General features: G+C 37.4%; 1 protein-coding gene across 2 annotated transcripts in view; it reads right to left on the bottom strand.

Annotated features, from left to right (window-relative positions):
- The window catches only part of ADGRB3 (adhesion G protein-coupled receptor B3), an 850102-nt gene that overhangs the window by 144989 nt on the left and 683134 nt on the right, over window positions 1-21979 (bottom strand). For both annotated transcript variants that reach the window (XM_043890330.1, XM_043890329.1), the window contains 3 exons: window positions 21242-21368; window positions 19522-19625; window positions 15535-15637 (listed from right to left, as the gene is read on the bottom strand). In XM_043890330.1, the coding sequence (XP_043746265.1) occupies window positions 15535-15637; window positions 19522-19625; window positions 21242-21368 (334 nt within the window). The remainder of the gene's footprint in view (window positions 1-15534; window positions 15638-19521; window positions 19626-21241; window positions 21369-21979) is intronic.

Genomic DNA, 21979 nt, shown 5'->3' with positions numbered 1-21979 from the left:
ATTCAAAGGGAAAAGAAAAGTCCTTTCAACAGACGGTGCCAGACAATTGGGTGTCCATATGGAATAAAACTGGACTCTAACCCCTACATGTACAAAATAATATAAAAACATTATTTTGTTGTACCAAAGACCTACATAAAAGCTATGACTATAAAGTTCACAGAAGATAATTTAGAAGAATATCTTTATGACCTAGAGGAATGAACAAGGATCTTTTACAGAATACTCACAAAATAATAACTATGAAAGAAAAATGTGATAAACTAGACTTTACAACATTAAAAACTACTCAGCAAAAGATGCCATTAATAAAACACAAAGGTAAGCCACAGACTGAGAGAAAATAATATGCATCTATGTATGTCACATATGTGAAAAAATATACCCAGGTCTCCTGCATTGCAGGCAGATGCTTTACTATCTGAACCATCAGGAAAGCACCAAAGTGAAAGTGTCAGTCACTCAGTCATATCTGACTCTTGGGACCCCATGGACCATATAGCCTTCCAAGCTCCTCTGTCCATGGAATTCTCTAGGCAATATACTAAAGTGGATATCCATTCCCTTCTCCAGGGGATCTTCCCCACCTGGGGATAATACTTTGGTCTTCTGCACTGCAGGCAGATTCTTTACCATCTGAGCCACCAGGGGAGACCATAAGTGTGTGTGTGTGTGTGTGTGTGTGTGTGTGTATACATATATGACTTGTATTTAGAATACTTTATTTTAAAAACCTCTTATATAGCAATAATAAAAAGACAATCCAATTTTTAAAAGGGAGGAAATACTTAGAGACTTCACAGAAGTGGCTCTAAAATGGCCTAAAAGCACATGAAAAAGAGTTAACAGCTCTTAATAAGCTACTACTTATTGAGAAGATGTAAATTTAAATGTTCACAAGGGTGAACACGAACTACCTTGACTGCTGGTACAAGTGTGAAACAGTACAACAATTTTTAAAAACTGTTCCACAGTTTTGTTTTGTTAAAAAAAGGAAACTCTAATTTATCAATATTCTGTGGTAAACTATATGAGAAAATAATCTGAAAAAATAGATAGATATAGGTATAGCTGATTCATTTTGCTGCACACTTGAAATTAACAGTCTTGTAAATCAAATATGCTTCAATAAAATTGACAAAAAAATACTCTACTTCTTTTTAACCTAGCAATTCTACTCCTAGGTATTTAACCAAGAGAAATGAAAATACTTGTCTGTCCATAAACTTGTATAGGAAATTTAAAGCAACTTTATTAAAAAAAAAAAACTAAAGCTGGAAATAATCCAAATGTCTATTTGGAGAATGGATTAAAAAACTGTGGTACAGTCACACATGGAATAACACTCAGCAACATAAAAGAACTAACTCCTAATACACACGACATGCAGCTCAGAGACACTAAAATGAGTGGAAAAGGGCTGAATGGAAGGCACTCATTCTTAGATTCCATTTACATGAGCTTTCAAAACAGACAAAACTAAGGTATGATGACAGAAACCAGACCAATGGCGGCCTCCGGGCAGAGGCGGTTGGAGGCGGGAAGAGAGCGTTCCAGGTGGGGGGCATGTGTCCGGTCTTGACTGTGGTGTCACTTCCGTGATGCATGCCGGTAGTGACACTCACTCCACCATTCACTGAACATGCCCCTGCATGTACCCTGCACCTCAAGTAAAAGCCTGCTGTGTTCCAGACATTGTCTCAGATGCCACTTTATTCACTCCCCATAACGTCCCACCCCCAACTCGAGAACCGAGTGCTCGACCTCCTTCTCACCCATTGAGGAACATTCGAGAGGCGTCTGCTGTTACGTCGCAGGCGCTCTGCGGGCACTGATTACACAGATGTCCCCTCCCTTCTTGCGGAAAGATAAGATGACCGGTTGCAGTGATGGTGATGAAGAAAAATGAGGAGCTCCTTCATGAGCGTTGAGCAACTGTACTACAGTGAAGGGAAAAAAATAAACGAGCGAGAAGAAAACGTGAGAGTGTTCCGGGTCGAGGAGTGGCATTCTAGGGAAGGTCTCTGGACAGGTTAGATGTGGCCTGCAGCCCTGTGTCCGTTCACTCAGCTGGTCTAGGAGCGAAAGGCCGAGAGAAGGGCAGGGACCCAGCCTCCAGCCCTGAGACGGAAACGGCGCACCGCCAGGCCCCGCAGACAGAGGTGAGCACGTGTGCGCGGCCTCCGGGCCGCTGGGCCAGGACTGGCAGAGAAGCGTCGCTTCTTAACCGAAGGATTTAAAGCAGACAAGTGTCACAGTGTGACCCACAACTTTAAAATATCATGAGGCTGGGGGGTGGAGAACGGTTAAGCAACCGGGCAAAGGACGCAGAGCCAGTGGGTGACAGAGCTTAAAGACGGTTCACTTGAGGATGAAGGAAGCTTCCACTCCACCTGTAGGGATGAGCCAACTCACGGCACATCCTCCAGCCAGGCAGCTTCCAGATGACCATGGCCTTCACGTCTGACCGCAGCCCCGGGACACAGGCTGAGCAGAGTGGCCCACGGAGTGAAAGTGACAGTCGCTCAGTCGTGTCCGACTCTTTGTGACCCCATGGACTAAGAATTCTCCAGGCCAGAATACTGGAGTGGGCAGCCTGTCCCTTCTCCAGGGGATCTTCCCAACCCAGGGATCGAACCCAGTTCTCCCTCATTGCAGGTGGAATCTTTACCAGCCGAGTCACAAGCGAAGCCAAGAATACTGGAGTGGGTAACCTATCCCTTCTCCAGGGGATCTTCCTGACCCAGGAATCGAACTGGGGTCTCCTGCAATGCAGGCGGATTCTTTACCAACTCAGCTACCAGGGAAGCCTGGCCCACTTAGGTCATGCCCAAATTTGTTACTCAGAACCTGGGAGGACAGCAAATAATTCTTTGTTTTTAGGGCCACTAAACTGGAGGGAATTTGTTTCACAACAATTGGTTAACCATTTCATCTGTACAAAAGGTGCTCTTCCTTTGGTATACAGGATTCCTTTTGTAGCTTTCTTTCAGAAATTACAAAAATTCTTAATAGAAGTTTCTAAACAGAGAAACAGATGCTCTTATTTTTAACAAAAAGAAATAAGTATCTATATGAGTTAAAAAACCAGAAAACCAGAACTAATTTAGATTTTTTAGAAGTGATATAGGTCATTCTTTTCTATTAGGAAAAATTATTTTAAAATACAAATAGAATTTAATTAACAATAAGAATGTAAAATAGACACCGATAAGATTCATTCAAACCACTACAATATGGTAAAGTAATTAGCCTCCAACTAATAAAAATAAATGGAAAAAAAAAATTCTTCGTAGTCCTATGTGTCATCTACCACAGACACATCTATAGAGATATGCAAAAACTATGTGTATTGTAGTTTGACACAGAACTTATATTCAGGTCCTTATCATGAATATTTGTGAATTAAAATTTAATTTCACATATATATTATATGTGATTAAAATGATCATTTTATCATACAGTTCTGCTTAAGCTAATGATTTCTTCTTTACATTATAGTTGAATCTTTAATCTTTTAGTTTGCTAGCAGCCTAGATAACTATAAATATTTTAATTTATACACTTTGAACATCATAAATCTTAAATTTCATAGTTAGGACCTAAATGCAACTAATGCAACTCAGTCATATGCCTAATTCATTTTTTTAAGGCTTAAGATTTTAAATAAGCCAAGTAGCATCACAAAAGAAGTTTAATCTTCAAACGCGCTCATGTTTTTCTGGTAAGAGGCGTTAGTGTTTGTGCTTTAGTTCTAAGTTTTGCTACAGTAATGCTTATGATCTAATATACATAATAATAACTCAATTTTTAGGCTAGAGTGAGGACCAGAGGCTGGGAGGAGAAAAGACCGTTTGTGGTTGAATTCAGTGGGAATCAGCTGGACCCTGCCACCCTCCTGTCTGGGTCAGTTGTTACTTCTATGCCCAAGACTGTCAGAGGAGAGACATTCTTTAAAAGGGGCTTTACTGTTTACTGCTGTACTTTAAGAAGCTTTCTTTTTACAAAAAGCTAGCTTTGTTGCCTGATGCACTGGGCAATTGTTAGCTGCTTTCAGCTTCTTCAATTCATAAAAGGTCCTGGTTGGTCGAGAGGGATTTGATTAATATTTTATTCTAATTTTGTATATACTGGAAACCAACAGTCACCATATGTGAAGAAACTCTGTGTTTAGTCATTGCTCCAAAGAAGGAATTCAAAGTGCTTTCCCCTCCTTTTTATCTCTGCAGAAGCCTTTTCAAAAACTGTCAAAACTCTCCTGTTCTAGTTCTGTAGGCTAGAGAGACAAAACCTTGGGTGGAGATTCAGAACTGAAGGTCATTTTTACATAAAAGCATCAGCCTAAAAATGGATTGGCCTCAGCTGACATTGTAGTTCTTCCATTTACTTGTACAGTAGATGCTTCTAGAAAACTCAGATTGCCCACAGTTGGCAAACAATCACTTCATGCCAAATCCAACCACATCCATGTCCTAATACACATGTTGATCTAGCTTTTGAGCTATAACAGCTATGCTGACAGTTGTGATGGAGGGTACATGGCCCACAAAGTCCCAAATATTTATCATATGGCCCTTTACCTTCCATACTTAACAAACCTTTGAATTCGATTCTGAATTATTTATGAAAGGAGTTCTCTTTGGATGCAAAGTTAGCATAACAGACTATTGAAAAATTTGTTATCATCTTATCTCAAGGGACTTTCACTTTTGTGAGAATGTGATTTAAAACAGTTCATTTTAGGGGGTCATTTTTTTAGTACTTTAGATTGTATTCAGAATTCACATAAACATTATCAGTCATAATAATACAACACAGTTCCCTTGTTGACTTTAGACAAATTTCTGACCATTTCACGTTGTGTACCAAGAAGAGGGAAAGTGAAAAAATCATACATCGGGATAAACTTGTAATTTCATCTGCTGGTTTGATTCCAGGAGATAAAAAAAAGACAATCTCTAACCTTTTTTCGTACTCTTGGAAAATCATTCGACTTCTTAAATTCTTTCTTAGATAACCCAGCATCAAGTTAAAATCTGACTTAACGGTGATCATTAGAAAGACCATAAATAACAAATGTTGCCGAGGATGGGAGGAAAGGAATCCTTGTACACGGTTGATGGGAATGCAAATTGCTGCAGCCACTATTGCAGAACAGTATGGAGGTTCCTCAGAAAACTAAAAATAGAGTTACCACCATGATCCAGCAATTCCACTCAATGGGCATATCTGGAGAAAAGATACAAGCACCACAATATTCGAGAGCTTCCCTGGTGGCTGACAGTAAAACGTCTGCCTACAATGCAGGAGACCTGGGTTCAATCCCTGGGTCAGGAAGATCTCCTGGAGAAGGAAATGGCACCCCACTCCAGTATTCTTGCCTGGAATATCCCATGGACGGAGGAGCCTGGTAGGCTACAATCCATGGGGTCACAAAGAGGCAGACACTACTGAGTGACTTCACTTTCTTTCACTTACCACAATGTTCATAGCAGAGCTATTTCTAATAGCCAAGATACGGAAGCAACCCCAGTGCTCATCAACAGATGACTAACCTAAGAAGATGCAGTATATATACACATATATATGTATATATACATACATACACACAATTATAAAAGAATGAAATAATGAAAAAGCCATAAATAGAATGAAATAATACCATTTGCAACAACTTGGATGGACTTAGGAGGATATTATGCTAAGTGAAATGTTATACAGAGAAAGACAAATACTATATGATATCACTTATATGTGGAATCTAAAGAATAAAACAAACCAATGCCTGTAACAAAATAGAGGCAGAGTCACAGCTGTAGAAAACAAACTAGAGGCTACTACTGGAGAGAAGGACTGAGGGAGGGGAAGAAAAAGGGTAGAACACTTGCAAGTACAAACTACAATGTATAAATTTAACTACAAGGATACATTATACCACACTGGGAATATAGCCAATATTTTATAATAACTGTAAATGGAATATAATCTTCAAAAATTGTGAATCAGTATGTTGAATGCCTGAAATTTTCCTGATAGTGTATATCAACCACACTTAAAAATATTTCCAAGTAAACACCAAAAAAAAAAAAAAAAAAAAGACAGCAAATCATAGTACTATAAGCTGCCCCAATATTTTGCAAAATATTTTAGCTCTCTTTGGAGAGAGGACACTGTAGGAATGTGGAACCGAGTATTTCTAAGATTATTTGAGACTTAATCACAGTCTCCTTCCTACTGTCTTGCCATGCTCTAAGCACTGGAAAGCTTGGCATTGCTTATTGTAAATCATATGACCTTTAAACCAAAAAGAGTAGATGAGATTCAGAATGTCAGGGAACCCCCAAATTATTTATTTTCCATGTATGCAAGGCTAGTATATCAAAAGAATATACAACCCAGAAACCCAAACTTATCAAAAACAAATTAAAAATTGAACAGAAAGCAGATAAAACCTGGAGTCAGATGCCCTACTGTTGAGCCACAAGGTCCTTAAAATATGATTCAACTAATCATCTCTTATCAAAGAAAGGTCTCAGAACAAGCCTTTAGTGTTTTTCTCAACTTCTTTCTCTCATCATAAAACAACAATACCGCAAAAACTGATCTAGGCTGAAATTATTCCAAATGAGCCCCCTAACATGCAACTGAATTTGCTGCTGTTATGTGACCCCTCGTTTCATAGATAGAGCCACAGCTTCATTCATTCAACATTTATTGATTCCATACCATGTTTAAACAAGTACTAATACTAGTAGTTTAAAAACTTAAAAGCAAAAAAAAAAAAAAAAAAACCACTCGAGAATAACTATGAGTGGGCAAAGTTCATCAGTAAATGAAAGTTATAGAATAATGTTGTTGGTGCTAAATACAGAGGTATATACCACATGCTAGGGCTTCCCTGCTGGCTCAGAAGGTAAAGAATTTGCCTGCAGTGCAGGAGACCTGGGTTCAATCCCTAGGTCAGGAAGATGCCCTGGAGAAAGGATACCACTCCAGTATTCTTGCCTGGAGAACTCCATGGGCAGAGGAGCTGGGCACAAAGAGATGGATATGACTGAGTGACTAACATGTTCACTTACTTTCCACCACATGCTATGGAGGTGTTGAAGGGCTATACAAGGATGATTTACCAACTTCCAAAAGGTGGTAGGAGTTTATCAGGCAAAGTAAAAAGTAAGCGCAAAGGCAAGGATGAGTCCAGTGCACATGGGCACAGATGCTCCGGGAAGCACAGAAATGGGCCCCCAGAGTGGGCCAGAGAGCAGATTTGGGAGACCAGATGCTCTGCTGGAGGCCACCTCAGCCTGGAGAGACATAAGTGCTTTCATAACTCATCAGCCCAGAACGAGTGCCCTTTTTTATGTCCTACAAATCCAGTTTATATACTAGAAGCAGCTCTGAATGTGGGTGATGTTCAGAATGTGGGGTTAATCTCATGAGTCCTACAGACCCACTGTAAAGTTAGGAGAAAGACTTAATTGGGTGGGTGCTTGCTTTTCTTTACATTTAGGAACTTTTGCATAGTAATAGGCTAATACAAACAAAGGCTAACTGAGCAGACCAAAGTAAGAAGAATGTTCTGGCATTCTAGAACTAGAAATCATGACAGCCAGATCTAAGGTGGGGTGGCTGGGATAGACACCAGTGATTGGCCAGTATGAGGAGTTTCTAGGTTATCTGGAAAATATTTCTGCACAACTGCCTAAGGATTAATGGGCAGAAATAGCTGGAGTATGTTTGACACTCTCCAAAGCCCTGCCAGCACACAAGTCTCCCCGATTATTTCTTGGGGAGTTTTGTCCAGCTCTGGAGACTGACCTAAGAACACAAATTGAATGTCCAAACTGGCTTGTTTGTCCTTCAAGGTTATTTGCTTCCTGATACTGCAACCATTTGAGTCACTTATTGTCAAATCATTCCTCTTTCATCTCCTTTGCTTGTTCCAAACCCATTCTTCATATTGATCTTTTGCCATATTTTGAAGTTGACTTCCATAATGTGATCCTTGGTTCATACCACACAAAATTGGAACCATAGTGTCAGGGGACAAGAAGGTTGAAATGATTAGAGAGTCTCTCTAATCCCACTGCCTCCACTCCGTGAGCCCCACGCCAACAGGATACAATCAACCTGACCGCCAGGAGCCAGAGGAAATCAGGAAACTAACCTACTCTTCTGTTCCGTGGTCTAATGGTTTTCAGGAGCCCAGGAGAGCCCTGGTAGAGTGAGTAAGATATCTCAAAATGGACTCAAGTGAATCACATGTAAGCTTACTACATCCAAATCCTTTTACAAACATCATAGCAAGTCAATAAACGGGATTTAAAGAAATCTAAATAAGAAGCTTTGACTTCAGCAACAGGGATCACAGACACATTTGAGTCAAAATAGACTGGCATTTGGGACATTCCTGGCAGGAAGTGACTTCTATGAGTGAAATTATGAAAAAGCACATTTCTTTTGAAGGATGAAAACATTATTTTACACGACTTCTCAAGTGAGAATATTCACATTTGTGGGCTTTCAGAGTTTCTTTAACTAAAACCCAGAAACTGGATTGCCTTTAAAGCAAGTCATCAATCACTTAAAGCTTAAATCAGGCCTTAAGAAAATAGTCTTGATCGCCATGTTGGCCTAGATTCTGTCCAGAGTCGGGGAGCCTGATCCTTGTAAAACTAACCACAGCTATTAGCTCCAGAGATACAAGCCTAACTGATGAATTCAAATAAATGCATTTACTCATTCATTCAATAAAGAAGTGGATAGCCTGGTTGGAAACAGGTAATAGAGTACAAGACAGTAGTCTTGCACCAGGAATCTCAGAGTCTCAGAGCTGATGAACCTGAATGTGGAGGACAGTGAAGGACTTCCCGCAGGAGGAAGAGAATCAGAGGATAAGCATGAGCCAGATGAAGATGTTTTGGAAATCAGATGGGGTGCAGGAGAGTAACAGTGCTCCAAGTGGAGGGGGGGAAGCAAGGAATAAGTGACCTCCATGATTCTGATGAACTATAAGCAGATTGGTATTGCTACTGTGATAAAACAAAAGTCAATAAAGTAGAGAAAAAATGGAAAGGTCAGCCCAGGTCATGTTTAACATTTCTCAAGTTTGATAAACTGCAGAGCTATTTCTGAATATAATTTATTCCTGAGCTCTAATATATTAATGCAAGAAAAATCAGTGACTAGAAACCTTCATAGATAAATAAAACATGCTCACTTCTTGTATCTGAGCAGAGTTTGAAAATCACTTCTGTAGTAAGTGAGACAATGACAAATGTTTGTCCAAGGGAGTGGAGTGGTCGGATTTCAGTTTTAGCTCCATGAATTGTGTTACCAGGTACAAAGGGGGGTTAACGATGCTGGAAGCAGTAGACTAGTGAAAGGGATTTGTAGCTGACGGAGGCAAAAGTCTGGATTTGAGAAATACATGAGGATACACCTGACACAAGGCTGGTTTATTAGATTTACTAAGTGAGGGAGAAGGAGACAACTCTCAAAGGTTCCAACATATGTAGCTGGGTTGCAGAGGATAGGAAACACATACAATTTATATTGCATAAAGCACATACATTTATATATATACAATGTGTTTGAGTATGGGGTGGAGACAAATGGGAATTTAGTGGTGAACAAAATTTGATGCAAGGATATCTAACGCTCAGATGCATGTCCATGAGTCATCACCATCACCATCACTATGACCACAGCAACTGTTTAAGGACCCTTACAAAGTGCCTCAAATGTACTGTCGTGTAACCTTGACCGCAACACTATAAGGGAGATACTGAGAAGAAGCTAAGGTGTAGGGAGGCTGAGTATCGAGCCCAAGATCACACAACCAGAAAGCAGGAGAGGTAGGGTGCTTGGGTCCCTCTGCCTTAAAATGCCAGATCTTTACTTTTACCACCAAGAGGTGGATGTCTCCAGGGGAACCTGGAGAGCTCTGACCTTCAAGAGATGGGCAGACTGTTTCAGAGGGTATCAGGAGAGACAGATGGGTGGATGAAAACACATAGTCAATGTTCCTTCCCAGAAGCTGAACACTGATACATTCAGAGGCCAGGCGTGGAAGTAAACGTGTGAAGGACGTGGGTCTCTGGCAAAAGGTGGCCATGGAAGAAGTGGTTGAATTAGGGAGTGCTTCACCCAATGAAAGTCTTCAAATTCAAGACTTTATTTTAGAAAAACACAGTTCTGACAATGCAGAGACATCTTCCATTAGAATAACCACAGCCTTCTAGTTTGGCTCACTCTTACTGATTATCTCTACACAAACCATATAACAAAACATGACAACATTTGATAAAGGTTAAGTAAGCACCAAATGCAGCAAGTAAACTGTGTATGGTTTGTGACTTTTAAAAACTGCTCCAACACAGTTTTTGTATTTTTTGCAAGACTGAATTAAAAGACATGGCCTATTATGTAATTCAGTGGTCCAAACATTAAGAACTATGAGAGAAATTCCTTCCAAAGAGTGATAAGGATGTGTCTGCATATCTGAAATAATTTTTGAAATTTCCCTTGACCTGTCAATGAGAAGTTTTGCTAGGTCTCCTAGATCTCCTGGGATTAAAGTTAGTATCTATCTTCACCCTCTCACATTTAACTATTATCTTTTAGAATAAGGATGTCTATTCAGGATGTCTGTAATTTATTTTATAACGCTTTGGTGTTCTTGGTATCATACTATATTGGTGCCTGTTGTTTTAATCTTTAATTCTAGGAGCTGTCTAGGAATGCACAGAACAAGGTGTTCAGTTGGCCTTGTATTTGAAAGGGTCATACGCCAGAGTCTTGCAGAGTCAACTGCAAGTCCTTCTGATTTAGGTAGATTTATCCACAGTCAACACTTCTATTATGAACTAAATATAAAAGATTGATCTTTATTGATGAACTAATGTCTAGGCAATTTTTATGGTGGATGTATCAGTGGCTTCCCTTTGATGAACATAAAGGTATTCAACATATGCAGATGAGATATTATAGCTAAACACATCTTAGTCTAAATGGACTGCATGGAAGATTCCATTGGTGTCTATATCCTGTACCTCTTAGAGATGAGGCCCATAGTTTTATCCCCAGTTGCACTGAGTCCAGGCACTGGGTTAGGAGGATTCCTGATTGAAAGACGCTGACTAAAGGCACAGATGCCTGTTTCTAGAGCATTGCTCTCTTCACCTCAAGTGAATGTGCGCATAACATGTGGTCAAAGACTAAAACGGCAGAGCCCCACAGTTTCACCGTGTTTACAGAACAGGCTTTGCTCTTGATTTGCTAATAAATGTTTATCTAATAAATATCTGACTGTCTGGTTGAAATGAGGCTTGGCTTGCTTCCATTATAACCTGGAAGTGAGGTTGTAGTTGGGAGAGGCTCTCTCTCAGAACCTCCCCAGGTGTTCACTACTATCTAACCAAAAAAACAACAATTTTGCTAATTTTGGCTTCCATCAGTAAAAAGAATGCTATGAAATGGTTAATATGATAAATCATCTCAAAGTGCTTCAGAAAAAGATAGGTATACATTTTTATGGTTAAAAAAACTATTCTCTGAATATATGTTTCCAAAATACTAGGTCCAAAATAATCTACATGGCTCAATAGCAAACATTTGCCTACTTTAAAGTACAAAGGAAATTCTAAAAATAAACAACATTTGAGTGATAAAAGAACATCCTGGTTGAAATTTAAAATGCACAAAGAAATCAAAGGGCAATGACATTTTATGAGATAGCTTGAAATACAACGAAGTCAGTTATAATTACATTTTATCACTGCATTTTAAGAAGAGATATAAGAAATTGCATTTGATTCCTCTCTCTGCTGCCAGCAATTGAATCTATAGTTCAAAGATTTGAATACATCATATTTTAAACAATGGATCATTTCAGCTTGTTTCTAACCCAACTCAAAAGAAGGCAGAGATACTCAGTAGTGAGATAATTGAATCAATTATAATTCAGCAAGCAATTCGGAGAAAAATCACAGTCTGACACTTCAAACTATTCTGGACCTCAGCATCAAATACCAGTTTCTACACAAACTACCCATGACACCTCTCAGAGGCAATACCAAAGAACCTGTTCATCAAGAAGCCCTCTCAGATGTTTCCAAGTATGGAATGGTAAAGCATTAGTCACAGCTTATCAGGGAAATAAAAGATAGGAATTCGATCAATTACAAAACACCCAGGGATCCTACACACCTAAAAAATGTACTGTACCCACTGACCATATATTACTTTTAAAAAATATTCTTTTGGAGTTTATACAGATCATAAGTTCATATAGATATTTCATTTTGCATGTTTTCTTTTTTTTTAATCATTGATCTCACAACAGTGAGCAGGTACAGCTTTTCACAAACTGCTATTTCACATAAAAAATAAAGTGAGGTCGATTAAATTGAATTCAGCACGTGTATCATAATCAAATATACAATTAATTCCCCTGGAAACCTGATATTGTTGAGAGTGATTAAGAATAAAATCCTAGTGGGTTACATTTTTCTTTCAAAGTCACTCCATAGTGGATTGTCCTAAGCTAGGAAGATCATTTATTCAGACTTACTAAAGCAAAATCAACATAGCATGAGAAAAAAACCAATAAGTTTTCATTTTCTTCATCATTACTACCACTTACCACCCGCTCCTCCCCACAAGCATAAACAATGTAGGAGCAGAAATCAGCACAGTCTGTCTGGAACAGAACCACCAGGATCCCAAAACCACATAGAATCTATTCTGCAGAAACAAAACTATGCTGACTTTTTTTTTTTTAAATCAAGCCCAAGGCCAGTCACGCTGCATAATCAGAAATGAAAAGTAAAATTAGACTTGGCTTATCATGCCTTTGGTGTTATAATAATCACAGATATCCAAGACATTCTAACTAAAAAAAATAAAAAAAACAAAAAAACAGGACATTGAGAAACTGGAAAAGCCCAAATGGGCAAGCAGAATGTAATTTCTCAAGACCACTCTAGTTTCTAAGTATTACTATGATTTAGACCTATTCAACATAGCAGTCACTTGCTACATGTAGCCACTGAGCTCTTGAAATTCACCTGGTTCAAACTGAGATGTACTATAGGTATAAAATACAAACCAGAATCTGAAGACTTTATAAAAAATGTTTTAAAATATTGTATTAACATTTGAAAATGTCACTTATATGTTAACATGGTCATCTTTTGGATATATTGAGTTAAACACATTATTAAAATTGATTTAGCTTACTTATTTTTACTTATTTTAAAGTGGCCAGTATATATCACTATCAGATATGTAGCAGGCACGTGTGGCCAACACTGTATTTGTATTGTATAGCAATGATCCAAAAGAAATAGACAATAACCATTACAACATGTAGAAAACCTCGTGGGAAATTCTACTAGTCAAACCATTTGGCTCAGAACTTGTAAAAACTTTGGCACATAGTATAAAACAGTTTTTACAGCATATTTCCTACGGAAGACCATGATGTTGGGAAATAAGAGTGTTTGGAGGGTAAAACATGACAGAAAGGGAGGCTTTGTTGGAAGAAAAAAACAAAAACGCAAGTTCAACCACCAGCTAAAGCGAACTCTAGCTCAACTTTTTCTGGTGCCCAGATCCAGTAGATGATTTCTGCTTCAGAGGGAAACTCTCCTTTTGCAGGGAGGTTCAAGGATGAAGAGTTCAAAGAATTATGACCAGGTGAGAACAAGTGTAGGAGTTCTCCTAAGAGCCTGCTCAGGGAACAGTAAGAACAGGGGTGAGGTGGGTGATGATTATCTTCTCAATATTCTTGGGCTTTCCTGGTGGCTCAGTTGGTAAAGAATCCGCCTGCAATGTGGGAGACCTGGGTTCTATCCCTGGGTTGGGAAGATCCCCTGGAGAAGGGAAAGGCTGCCCACTCCAGTATTCTGGCCTGGAGAATTCCATGGACTGTATAGTCCATGGGGTCACAAAGAGTTGGCCTCAACTGAGGACTTTCACTCCACTTCCCTTCCGGGCCCCTGGGGGCGGGGTGTCTCCCACCCTACACCCTCACCCTTGCCCCTCACTGCCCCTCGTTCCTTGCCTTCCCAGCGGGTCTGCGCCCACCCCACCACCCTGTGCCGCCCAGCGTCCCCTTGGCTGGTTGCTTCCCACACTTCTTTCTCCTCCCAGTTCCAACTGCGCCTCCCTCACTCTGGCCTTTCTGCCTTTCCTTTCCTTTCCCAGGCATTTCTTTGCAAACTTAAGTTAAACAGTCAGAAGGGAGACCTGAAATATATTTTAATAGACTTTGCATTTTCTTATCTCATCACAGGAAAGAAATAGGGGGAAAAAAAACCCAAACAATCCCTAAGTGCTCAGATACATGAAAGGTGGATGCACCTTTCACTTCTCCAGGGCCCCTTACTGGACGCTTACTGCTGTTCTCTGTTTGGTTTCTGTCTGTCTTGGTCAGTGACCCTTCACTGTCTCCCATCTTCCTGCAGCCCAAACAGAATACAGGTCAAAACAAATCTTCATCAGAATCATCTAAGTAGTTTTCCAGCACTCTCAAGACCCGAAATCAGATCCTTTGGGTGGGAATCGGATTCTGAGGAGTGCAAGTTTAGTAAAATAAAAAAAAAACTATCCATAATTTTCTGATGGTGATGTCTGTCCTACAAATACCTAATATATTAAAAGAACCAATTGACAAGTACATTAGATGTTCCAAGAATGACAGGGTATAGGGAAAAAAATTCAATTATTGACCTTAGTATTTGAAAAAAATTAAGAACAGGCCCAAATTGACAAATATTATCAAAGCATTTTTCAACAGAATATCTTTGAGATTAGGGTCATTTAATTTACGATTTCTATTATGGGTTTCTTGGAATGTATTTCAAAGTCATTTAGTAAAACGACTGACAGTCATTCCTCAAAACACATGGCTTATTTATTATGGTTATTATTTAACTCAAGTCATACATTTTTACCTTCTGCTGAAAGTGATTATTCAGTTAAAGAACTACAATACTGTTTAAGTATAAAACTACTTTTTGGTTAAGTTAAATTTTATTGAAGGGCATAACATGTAGAGTCACTCTCACCTAATGCTCTCTTATTATTATTATTGTCTAAAAAAGCTTTTTAGTGGATTTTCAAGAGTTATGTTATACTTGTTAGCAATTTACAGTTGAATTAGGAATCAAAATGTTAATAAATTAGGCCAAAACACAGGAAATCTTACTACAATTAGGATAATGAATTAAAAATTCGTGCTTTTGATGTTTCAAAGTTTTGAACTCATAGAGCTTTGATATAATGTTTAATAAACACATATTTCTACTATTATAAACAGCCTCTCAATCCCCAAGAAATTAAGTCAAAGGCATGTATTTCTGTACTGGAATACATAATACTTTTATTCAGAACAAGATATTTTTACTTTTAAAATAATTTTGTCATAAATTCCCCATGTTATTAAGAAAAAACATTTAGATTATCAATAAGCAACTTTAGGTCACAACATAAACACAGAAAGAGAATGAAAATAATCACCAACCATACCTTATTATGTGTCTGAGTCTGTCCAACCAGTATGAGGATGTTGGATGAGATGATAGACAGGCAGAAGTTAATTAGAATTATGGACCTCTCAGAGCGTATGTACCTAACCAGAGAGAGAAAGAGTGTCCAACTTTAAAGGTCAAAGGAAAGACGAAAAATTCTCTATTATACAAATTGGCAGAACTCATCCAGAAAAAGGTACACTAAGCTGCAGGCTTTACATGAGAAAACATAAAAAACAGTCATTTTTAAGAAAGATTATGGCAAAAACCACCACAATATTGTAAAATGACTAGGCTCCAATTTATATAAATAAATTAATTTAAAAAAAAGAAAGATTATCCTTTGAGACCCCATTTTATAGTGAAATGTGATATCCAAGAGACCTTTAAATTTTATTTTCTTTAGACCTTAGTGTAGACAACATGGCATTTCTGACAGAAGCTAAGCTGTACCTCTGTTATCACCGTACATTTTTTTACTAGAAATAAAAAATTTCTTTAAACTATGAATTAGTATAAGAACCTTTACTATATATGTATATATAATATGCTAATTATCACCAAACTCATCAATGGGTAAAACTCTAGAACCAAAAAGAAAAAAAATCCACACAAGTTGTGAAATATCCCCCCACCCCTGCACTGTTCACTAGAAAGATGCCATTACTTTCATGAAACCACAAACATTTTCATCCACTACGTCATTATCTCAAGTTTTTTTAGGTTGTTACTCTTTACATTTTTCTTTTCCTGAGTAATTGTCCCAAACCAAGAAAAAAGAAAACGAATCTTTATTGCTAAAAACTAACCCAGTCCACAAATTATTCATCATTAGGCTAGAAAATTACTTGGCGTCTGCCATATTTTACCCTTATGAAGAAGTTTATATACGGTCTGTCACATAATTTTTAAGTGCATCAAGAATGTAATTCATGGAGAAAACTGCTCAGAATCAAATGTTCTACCAGCTGTTTACCCTAACAGGGTAGCAGCTATTTTGCTTTCCTGTACCCAGTGGCAAATCACTGAGTGACAGTTAAAAAAAAAAAAGAAGAAGAAGATATATTTGTTCTTGCTGTGTATTTGAGACTGTCCGATTTGTATTAGAACATGAAATCACTGTCCACCACAGGCGTGGGCTTCCCTGTCCCGGGTTACACGGGGGTGCAAGAGATCTGGAGACACTTTAGAAAGTAAAATCTATCAAAGTTCTTTCTCTCTGTTGTGAGGAATATGAAGGCTGAGGCCCTACATTCCACCACATAGTTCAGAAAAGAGTGCAAACCAGAAATGAGTAACAATAAAACATAAAAAGCATTTTTAATGTAAGAGAAACTTCCTTTCTTCACAGAACATAGAAGGAGCCTAAGTTGACTCTCAACTAAAAAAGAAAAATGGGCTCAAGAGTAGCTTAATCTTGTCCCTGCATCATCAATATCTAAAAATATAATAAACCACACACTGGGATACTGAAAACATCATCAAATGTTATGTTGCTTCTTATTTTGTGGGTGGGATATGTATCACAAAAAGTTTAAGGACTGCACAAAACTGACCCCTCTATGTGATATTAAAGGCTTCCATGACACCACAAGTGCATAGATATTATTTAAAAGTTTTCATTGATATTATTTACTCAGTAAATAGAAGAATCGTGGTAATAAGGACCTAGACTGACCAACCTGCAGAGTTTTTCCATTTTCATTTCCATTGTAATATTGCCTTAAAATTTTACTAGTTATCTCAACTTTGGAAACTTTTTATAAAAATGTTTTATGTTTTAAACAAAATTTGTGAGTGCATCATTTCAATATATGGGCTGAAAACACATGCTCAGTTGCTTTTTGATGTAACAACATAACTCCACAGAATATATTTGTAGGTGGAGAGAATGTCACAGTGGATTCATTTTTTTGATGAACATTTCTAATAAACTATATGAGACACCAACAAATTTCAAAGTAGCAATTATATATAAAATAATTCTGATGTTCACACATTTTATACATCATTAGAAAAGCAAAAATTATAAATCTCTTAATTAGAAAAAAAGGCAGTAGGATCGTGAGCATTCATGCTACAAGAGCCACTTAATATCAATAGCTTTTGAATCTTGAAACTTCTATCAAATTGTTAATATTATTTCAATTCTTCTACCTGTAGACAATGAGTTGATGGCCACTAACTGTTAGGAATTCAAATTTATGTTGTTTCTGGGCAGTGTCTTTTATACTTCTAAGTGTCATGTCAAAACTGGGTAGATACTTTCAGTTGGAGAAAACTCTTATAGTAGGTGATTTTCCTGGATTTTCTGTATTACAGAAAACTTTACTAGGGACTAATTAATCCCATACTTCTTGGATAAACTTTTTATATCATTTATACCAGCAGTGTTTGTGCTAGCATTAGCCATATGTGTTGAAGTGTGAAGAAAAGGTGGAATTGGTGGCTGAACTCTAAGTAATGAGAAATGGAACTCAGTCCTGAATATCTCAGTGAGTATGAATTATGATGCTATTGATGAACTGTGATACTATTACCTAGTATCCTGGCCTGTAAACACTGCCTCATTTCCTTAGAAGAATCTTTTAGGCAACTGTGGGAGAGAAAGGCTTCTTTCCAGTCTTTGCCTGTCTTGCTCTTGTATTATCAGGACAATGCCTGATCTGATCGACTGAGCCCTGAACCCAGGATCCTACTCTCTACTATGCCATGCCTAGACCAAGCATCTCTTTCATTTCATAAGACTGATTATAGATTATTAGATTGTCTTTCTTAACATTTCACTACCCTTCATGGGAAGGCAGAACTTCTGTTACATATCTGCACCAACAGACCAAGAATGTATACATACTTAGTTTTGTATGAAGCATAAAAATTTTAATATCTTTGACAATATAATATCCTGGACAATTAACTTTTGTCTTCAAAAGAGTAAAAAATGTAACAGAGAACATTTTTTTCCCAAAAATAGAGGTCAATCAAATGACCTTTCCCTAATAAAGTATAATTAACTTTTGGACAGAATTTTTTTATATTAAGTAAAAGATAAGTACAATACTAGGGCTGGCAATCTTTGCAATCTTAATATTTCAAATATTCAAATAATAATATGCAATTATCTATTTACTAATATAGCAACTGTTTTTAGAATATTTTTAACTAATAAATATGGATATAATAATGTTTAACATTTAAAAATTTATTGGGAAGTTTGGTTACACACTAGCTAACAATATGTCAGTAGACATAATAAACCTTACAAGTCTAATATTCTCATTAATAGAATAAGAACAAATCTTAGGAAAACACAATATTTTCACATAATATCAAGCAGATGCAATTTCAGGTATTATAGAACAGTATTTTTCAATCACTTCTTCTTGTCTATGTATTTTTTCTGACTTCTTTTAATCAGTTTGTCAAAATCTGACTTATTGGAAACATTCAACCAAGAAACCTTTTCTAAAGCTTTATGGTATCTATTATGTTAATATATTAATATTATAGAAGATTTTACTCGTTGTATAGGACACATTGTATGTGTTTAAAACAAGAATTTGTAGACCATATTTCTATGACAGAGAAATTAATTTGACTGTATCAATTAAACTCTCAAACTCAATAGCAGTTGGGATAAATAGAAACCGCACATAGACTGAATTTGGGGTATTAAGAATACTTGGGCATAACCAACTTGTTGAAGACTACCATCATCTGAATTGAGTGTGTGTGTGTGTGAGTGTGTGTGTGTATGCTTCATTTATTTTCTTATCATAGGAAAATATAGAGAAGAAAATTAAGTAAACACTTACTTAGCACTTTTGAGTTCATCTATTATAGTTCAATCAAAGCAATTATAGCTGTTTTAAAGGTACTTTTTCCAATAAATCAAGAAAACATGAGACATATAATAGCTATCATACTCTCTGATTTAACTCTGAATAACAGCATTCCATTTGAAGTGTGTTAACTGATTACATACCTCCATAACGCGGCATAGACCACTGCTAGGGTGACCAACGCCAAGCAGGAAAGGCCACTGCCCACGATTAGGGTAACTGAAGGTGTACTGGAGGATTCCATGATCTGCAAATCAAAAAAAAGAAGCACACAAAATAGAGAGAGAGAAAGAGGATTTTTAAAATAAATGAAAATAACTTCTAAACTCAACCAAACTATCCTAACACTCAAAAATAGCCAATATAGTTGTTATAGTAACCAGATAATTACCCAGTAACCACTCTGTTCACATATTCTCAACCCCTAAAATGACTAATTCTAGCTGCTCCCTCTCTCCCACTGTGAAGTAATGAAGGCCTTAAGAGTTTTCAGTGCTGGATTGTGGCATATACCCATTTATTGCTTTCTAAAATAAATCACTAAAGTTACAACTTGGACAGCATTAACACATTAAATTTTCTCTAGCTGATATTTGAAGCAGTATTCATTTTTCTTCAACTAACTACAGTTCAGTTATTTCACAATATGCGTTTTTAGCGAAATGTACCTTTATCCTCCTATTTATAAGGCATTATGTTATACAAATCTGGTAACTAGATATTGAAAAATGTTCAAACTTTCTGACTTTTGACAACTTTGCTTTAAGTCAAGTATTCTTTCATTTAATTTCAGTAGCTTGGCCTCCTAGAATACAGAAGAAAATCAAATTTCAGATATAAGACCTAGAATATGTTTTGTGATTCTTTTTTCTGTGAACAAAATATAGAGTTAATTTTCACAGTCAATATCATTCTCTAAATATATGACCTTGAAAAATAAAACCTTATATTTTTAAAAAAATGTATAAAGATCACAAGCAGTCACTGATTTGAGAGATTTCTTTCTTCAGACACTAACATGGTACTAACTAGTAAAATCTACTGTTTTTTCATATTTTTAGTATTGGAAGTTTAAAGAAATATACTTTAAGATCAAGTGTGTTCCAAATCTTAGATAGGCACAATGAATTTTATAGATATTTTTGGTTATCAAAATAAGTAACAGTGATGCATATTTAGGCCAGATTTAGAAAGAAAGTCACATTTATCTTAATAATTATTTCTCACCATTTCAATTTCTGAAACAATTTTTCAAAATACCTTTGATGAGGATATTGTTTTTCTTTCAGACAGTTCATATAGCTGCCTGCTTCAGAAACTAGTTTTGCAAATCTATATACTTCTAAGGAATGATTTTACAGTTTCTGATAGTCCATACTTTCACAAAAACTTCATTTAATGTTTTAAAAATAAATATCCAAGGACATCCCAGAAAACCTGTACTGAAAATATCCAATGCAGATATGCAATGTGTTTGGCTATAGTGTCTGGGGTCTTCATTCTACTACTAACAGTATCCTTACAAATTCCCCAGAACAGATTTCGAGTTCTAAAATAAAGGTTAAGCTGACAATTATTTTTATTTGAAAGTTTGCAGCATATTAGCAATATGATTGGACTACATACTTAAAACTATACTGCAGAAATTTCAAGTTAGAAGACATAAAATTGAGTAGAATTTAGTTATAGCACACCAACTAGAATTCATTTCACCAAGCCACTGTAGCTAAGGAGGAGACGAACCCAATTTTGCCACCCTGCAACATTTTCCATTTCCCCATTTAAAATGCAGTTCCCTGGAGAAACACTCTCCACAACGTCCCTGCCTTTGCATTAAAGCCGTGTTTTCCCTTTGTTACTTACTATTTCTCTAGGTTGCTGAGCCAAAATGGCGAAGGTAGAGAGACGATCACATAAGCATTTCGTATGGGATGCATCGGTAAGCACAGTTTTACATCCCTGGGTGGACCACGTTCCCAAAGAATCGTTCCTGCAAAGTGTGGGGGGAAGATCGGGATAAATACGCCTGACGGTCAATTCCGTAAAGAAGAAAATGCAGTTTAATTGAGAGAATCGTCTACTGTAATTCCCGCACAGGAAAAAGGAAAAAAAAAAAAATCTACTTGTTGTTGAATAGGACGTAATTTAGATGCATCTCCAGTAAGGCAAAGCGAGAGTGTTTGGAGGAAGCAGGCGGGCGGCGGTGCAGCGTGCAGAGAGCTGTCCAGCGCCGGAGGTGCTGAAACCGGGACTGACTCTGTCCAGCCCTCTGCGAGGAACGGCGGCGGCGGCGGCGGCACGAGCAGCCGCCAGAGCGTTGGCAGCCACTTCCTATGCTCATCGGATCGTTTCAAACACTCAGAGTGTAAAGAGGCTTTTCACATTTCATACCAGCTCTGATTCCCGTCCCGTATTTTTGGATCGTGAATGTTGGCTTTTAAAACGAGGATTTCTCTGAAAAGCCTGCCTAAAAGGTTAGATAGCTCGTGTTGGGTGATAAAATCTTCTCCGCTGTTGGTTAGGGATTTTTTTTTTCCTCCCCTTAGAATTAGCTGCTGTGAAAATTTCACCCTGGAAATGGGAAGCAGCAGCAGCAGCAGC

The sequence above is a fragment of the Cervus elaphus genome, chromosome 28 (assembly GCF_910594005.1).
Source record: "Cervus elaphus chromosome 28, mCerEla1.1, whole genome shotgun sequence".
Classification (NCBI taxonomy): Eukaryota; Metazoa; Chordata; class Mammalia; order Artiodactyla; family Cervidae; genus Cervus; species Cervus elaphus.
Note: the sequence above shows the minus strand (reverse complement) of the source record. Positions and strands in the feature narration are given on the sequence as shown.